Below are 6278 nucleotides of genomic sequence, written 5' to 3'. Positions count from 1 at the left end.
TATGGCTTGAAACAAAAGTAAAGGTACCGAGACTCACATATGGCATTGCCAATCTTCTGTCAAATTATTTGTAAAAATTAAAGTTCAGGTAATTTAAGTAGGAGTGTAGGACATCTTTCAGAAAAATTCTTCATTAATATTTATATGGCTAGTTTGTTTAGCACAATACTTGATCACAAGTGATAAACGGACTCCTTCCTCTGCTCCACTTTAAAGTCATGTTGAATTACCGCAAACCTGATGTGCAGCATCAGCCATCACTATCTAGTTAGAGAAGTTTTTCTGACTACGCTGTGTTCAAGATTGTCATGTTAATTACTTAACCACCAGTACATGCAACCTGAAATGTCTACCCTGTTAGCACATCCACGGCTATGATTGTGGCGCTGCAACCACCAATCAGGATTCCCATCTAAACTTTAAAGACATTAATAGACAAAGCACTTGCAGTGAGCTCAAAAATGATCTGCAGTGTTTGCATTATGTCCTGTTGATGCTCTGTCTAAACCATCATCTGTAACTTGCTGTCCTCTGCTGGTTTGAGTACCTCTAAATAGTTAAAACCTCACTCTTTGTTTCTTTGTTTAACTTGATGTCTTACTTATTGTTTGTGGAACCATGTTCGTAGCAAAGTCAGACACTCAGACTACTGTGCTATTCATGTTGGAGTGCATATAGAGGCGCATATATAGCACCTATTTGTATGCATGCATATAGGAGGGTATTATGGTTTTTTTTTATTTTTTGTTTTTTTTTTTTTTCAATTTGATGTTTTTCTACGTGGAACATTTTTATGTGCTATTATGCATGTATAATGTACCATTAAAGTTTTAAGTTGTCTTAATAGTATTTTTTGTGTACTATTATGCATGTAGTGATACTTTTTGTCATCTTATGTCGTTGATTATTTTCTCCTAAAATATCTGCCACTTGTCACCTAATGCATGTAGTAGTACATTTTATCATTCTACTCGTATTTGTTTCTAAAGCATATAGGTGCTATGCGCCTATAGTTATTGTTCATGTTGCACCAACATTTCAGCACTATGAGTTTGACTATTGCTGGAAGTGCAGTTACACGATTTGTAAGAGCATGAATTATATACAAACTACAAAGTATATAGTAAGCTAAAAATATCATCTTAGTAAGATAATACATAAGATGGTGAAGAGTATCATGATATTCGTGGCAACGAGTTGCACAAAATCATTTACTACGTCTACAGTATGTTTAATTGTTTAGGCACCATACTGACATACTGTACATGATTCAATATTATGCATTCTTTTTGCCTATCTCTTATGAATAGAGGTGTCAATTTGGATATGGCCTGTGAATTACTGCTTGCAAGAATAAGATTAAAACACTTCTAGTAAAATCTTACAAGAATTATTTTGGTTTAAAATTTAATCATATGTTAAGAACATCTTGCAAGTATTAAAAGGCGTCAATTGTATTTTGGTTTAAACTTAACATCCTTTCGTTTTGTTCAAGGAGAGTAAAGGTAATTGTTATTAGGAAATATTTTAAATTACCACCCAAAAATGTAACCATTTTCAAACTTACTACCTGTTTAATTTTTATTTAAATTACCACCCCTTAAATTAAATAAATTCTTAGATTATCACCCAATTCAAAAATCTGGTGGATTTTCTGTTTGTGGGCCCCAAAATAAGTTTTAGGTTGAGCCTACAGACGAAAAATCCACCGGATTTTTGAAATAGGTGATAATCTGAATATTTATTTAATTTAAGGGATGATAATTTTAAAAAAAAAATTAAACAGGTGGTTAGTTTGAAAATGGTTACATTTTTGGGTGGTAATTTAAAAATTAAACAAGTAAAAGCCAGGCAGACCCAAACGCCAAGCTAACCGATAGCCAGGCTAACCCGTATAAGCGTGGATGCTCGACAATTAATAGGTGCAAAAGAAGCGACTAATCGATCGAGCTAGCTACATTATATTACTCCCCATTGAAAAGCGCAACCTAGCTAAGTGTTAGAGATATGATATATCGAAAAATATATGTGATATATTTTCCATATAGATATTGTTATGAGAATAATATATTTAATATTATCTTATGTTAAGATATTATTTAGAGAATATATATGTCATTAGGATATATGATATATCTTTTAGTAATATTATATCGATAAATAATAAACAAGCCATACAAGCCATTCTATTCTCTCTTCGCACAAATTTTGTCACTAAGCTTTTGTACAACTAAACCATTGAGATGATGAACGTAATGTACTGCTATTTCTGTTTTGAAATTATGAAAAATCAAAATAAAACATGCATGTGTATGACGACCTTGTGTTTGTACGTCCTCTTAAGCATGAGATTTTAATTGAAATTAGAAAAAATTATAGTGTATCAATTTAATTTGTGGTAATGTTACTCTGCAAAACTAAATTACACTTGTTTCAGTTTTGATTTTTGAATGATATATAACGATTTGGTCGATTATCCCAATTATGAATGATTTGATTTTGTTTTACTTTCACTATTTTTATTTAGTCACAACACTTTCATTTATTGCACTATTTACTTATTTAGTGACTTTTAATTTTATTTTTGGAAAAATTGCCCGGAATAATCCGACCTTTGCCTCATCCGCCCAAAATAATCCCACCTTTCGATTATTTTTTAATAATCCGACCTTTTATACCAATCCGCTTTAAATGGTCCCAACCGGTCATTTAACTTGTTATAGCAAGTTACATGACACGTGTCGGCATTTGATTGGTTTAAAAAAATTAAAAGAAAAAATAAAAAATTTATAATTAATAATTAATTAAAAAACCACTTGTTTCATAAAACTAAAAAAAAAAAAAAAAAAAAAAAAATCACCCCCACCACGGCCACCAGCCCACCCACCATCCACGGTTGTCCACCCCCACCAACCCTCCTCTCTGCCTGCCGCCCGGCGCCGGAGTGTCGCGCCGACTTCTCTCCCCTCTCCCCGTTGAACCGCCGACTCCTATCCCCCTCCCCCTAAACCACCAACCACCATCGAAAAAACCCTTCCTCCCAATTCCGACCTTCATTCCCTCCTTCCCCTATCCCTTTTCTGACTCCATTCCCTTCCCCTATCCCTTTTCCGGCCCTTTCCCCTTCCCCTCACCCCGATTTCGGCCCCCCTCCCCTTCCCATGCCCTAGTTTCGATTTCGACGACCACCCTTCTTTTTACGTAGTGCGCCTTGGTTTGGACGTTTGGTGGCTTAGAATTGACGAAATGAGCCGGGGTAGGGGCGTCGATCGGCGCTGGGCTGATGACCGATCTGGGCGCCGGAGTTGGGGTCTGGAACGATGATGGGCGGGGAGGTTTCTGGCTCAGGCTGGTGGTGGTGTTAGATTTTAATTATTTTTTTAAAAAGTTAGTTTTAAATTTGTTAATTAAAATTAATTAGTAATATCTTTTCTTAAATAGAATTAAAATTGAAAGTTATAATTTTAATCAATCACGTTGTGACAAGTGTATATTAAACTTAATAAGAAAAAAAAATTACCTAATCAACCGGTTGCAGGTCACTTGGGTCCATTTGAAGCAGATTGGTATAAAAGGTCGGATTATTAAAAAATAATCGAAAGGTGGGATTATTTTGGGCGGATGAGGCAAAGGTCGGATTATTCCGGGCAATTTTTCCTTTATTTTTTGAGGTACTTAATCATCTAAAGTACATCTTTTTAGTTTAGATTTAATTTAAGAAAACATTTTGTGTTGTAGTTAGTTTATACTACGGAAACTGCGTAATACTTAACAAATAGCAACTGCAAAATTATAAATAAATACACTCTCGTGGTCTACATTAACTATAGGAAAATTTTTAAATTACCACCCAAAAATGTAACCATTTTTGAACTAATCATCCGTTTAATTTTTTTATTTTAAATTACCACCCCTTAAATAAAATAAATGATCAGATTACCACCCAATTCAAAAATCCAGTGAATTTTTCGTTTGTGAGCCCCACCAAACGCTTATTTTGACCCTTTTGACTGATTTTTTCCCCTGATTTTTCTCTTTAAAAACGCTCTCCTACATTTTTTCTATTTGAAATTTGGTTGAATTTGGTGAAGGAAATGTGAATTAAAGTTTAGAGAACATTTTTAAAGAGAAAAACCGGGAAAAAAATCTGTCAAAAGGGTAAAAATAAGTGTTAGGTGGGCCTACAGATGGAAAATCCAATGAATTTTTAAAATAGGTGATAATCTGAGCATTTATTTAATTTAAGAGGTGGTAATTTAAATAAAAAATTAAACGGGTGATTAGTTAAAAAATAATTACATTTTAAAGTGGTAATTTAAAAATTAACCTTGTTATTATATGTTTTTGAGAAATAACAGATAATTCGAAACTATTACACCTGCGTAATTGTTCCCGAATCTTCTAACTAAATACTCAAAAATGATAATGATTTGATTATCGAATCCATTTCCAACAAAATACAAATACTCTTATCAAACATGAAACATGTTTTAGGCTTTTCTCAAAAAAAAAAAAAAAAAAAAAAAAAAAAAAAAAAAAAAAAAAAAAAAAAAACCATGTTTTAGGTCGGTAAAGGAATCGAGCACAAGACAGAAGCATCCAAAATCAACTAAATCATTAATAATACAAACTAGCTGGATGGTTAACATAATGAGGGTGGTGGACTCGTGGTGTTATAACAGTGGATAAGGGTTGAGTGGTTAACAGTCTTAATACTGTTACAAAAATATCAGGTTGGTAGGTCCTTAATAAGGTTTTAATGGTCATTTACTATATCCATGTCGGCAATCATTTAAATATTATAAATTTTCAGATCAAAATAATGGGCCGTAGCTCCACAATAAGCATCATAAATACTGCACCTTAATTCATATTTATATTGAAAGCATACTTTTTTCTAAATATTGTGTTTTCTTTGTCTTTATATCAAAAATAAAAAAAAATGGCAATTGGTAACAAGAAAAATCTTTTGGCCATCTTTGCCATCCTTGCATTATTAGGTAATTAAAATCCTAGTTTTTTTCTTTAATTATCATTATACCGCCTAAAGATTAAAAATTTTGTTATTATATTTTTGCATTAAATCTTCAATTATGACTAAACCAGTTCTAATTATAATTCGATAGAGACATGTTTTAATGTTTAAAACTGGAGACAAGTTTTTTAAAGCAAATCAAAGTCGGTCAAAGTTGTAATTTAATAATAGCATATAAATGCTAAATTAGTTTACTTTTAAAGGAAAGTCAGGAATCACCATTTTCTATTTTTATGTAATTCGACATTATTTCTTTTGGTCATTTAATTAGTAGATTAATTGTAATTCATATTTTGATTTTTGTAGTGCAAGTAATATCCGCTGAAAGGACTTTTGAGGGAAAACTACAATGTAGAGTTATCGGAGAAGAGTGTGGACTGGTACATCATTGTTGCAATGGTGGAAAATGTTCTGATAAAGGAACATGCATATATGGTAAGTTATATTATCCTACATATTTTTGCATTTAAAAATATACGTTATTTTCTAATCCAAAAAATTAATCATATTATTAATATGATCATATCATATGCATTGTTACTATAACGTTTCATTTGTTAAATTGTTTCCAAGTACTATTTTGCATTGTATAAGGAATAAACCGAAAGTTGTAGAATTAGTGAAGAACACACTTAAACATAACATATACTTTGTACTCCCTCCGTCTCTTTATTAGAGACCCCTTTCTAACATTTATTACTTACATAATAAAGAGAAAGGAGACGGCAAGAAAGGGGACTCTAATAAAGAGACGGAGGGAGTATATGTTATTGAATTACACAATATTTAAGCTAATTAATTATGTTTCATTAAAATTGTTGACAGATCCTAGCAGTAGTTGCAAGGGTGTAGGAGAAAGTTGTGGGCTGTTCGATGACTCTTGCTGTGATACATTAGTTTGTTCATCCACTTTTTCTCAAGGCAAATGTGAGCTGCCAGAAGACAAGATGCAGGAAATTCCCCACATTGTTATGGGCCGTTTGTTCAACAACATTTGAGCATATTATGTTTTAATTTGTTGCTTTAATTTTCAAGCATGGTTTGGAAATTAATTACATGTTTTCTTCATTATGTTTAAAATGGTGTATAATTGGTCCTTGATCCAAGTTTTGTTGCTATTACAATAATAAAAAAAGGTTACTTCATGTTATTATCTTGATACCATTTCTCACAAGACTAATTAATCCATTCACACAGGTCAACATTTTTTTGTTTTTTTATTTGAAGTATGTTGGACCTTAAT

The 6278-nt window shown here is 32.2% G+C and overlaps 1 protein-coding gene across 1 annotated transcript; it reads left to right on the top strand.

Annotated features, from left to right (window-relative positions):
* The first annotated feature begins 4836 nt into the window (after positions 1-4836).
* Positions 4837-6110, top strand: LOC145641991 (uncharacterized). Its single transcript, XM_081693037.1, has 3 exons — positions 4837-5000; positions 5342-5470; positions 5861-6110. Exons 1-3 carry the CDS (start codon positions 4943-4945, stop codon positions 6031-6033), a joined length of 360 nt encoding a protein of 119 aa, XP_081549163.1. The 5' UTR covers positions 4837-4942; the 3' UTR covers positions 6034-6110.
* The last annotated feature ends 168 nt before the right edge of the window (positions 6111-6278 follow it).

Source organism: Chenopodium album, chromosome 8 (genome assembly GCF_948465745.1).
Source record: "Chenopodium album chromosome 8, dcCheAlbu1.1, whole genome shotgun sequence".
In the NCBI taxonomy this organism is placed as follows: domain Eukaryota; kingdom Viridiplantae; phylum Streptophyta; class Magnoliopsida; order Caryophyllales; family Amaranthaceae; genus Chenopodium; species Chenopodium album.
The sequence above is the reverse complement of the archived record's forward strand: the minus strand, read 5'-3'. Positions and strand labels throughout refer to the sequence as shown.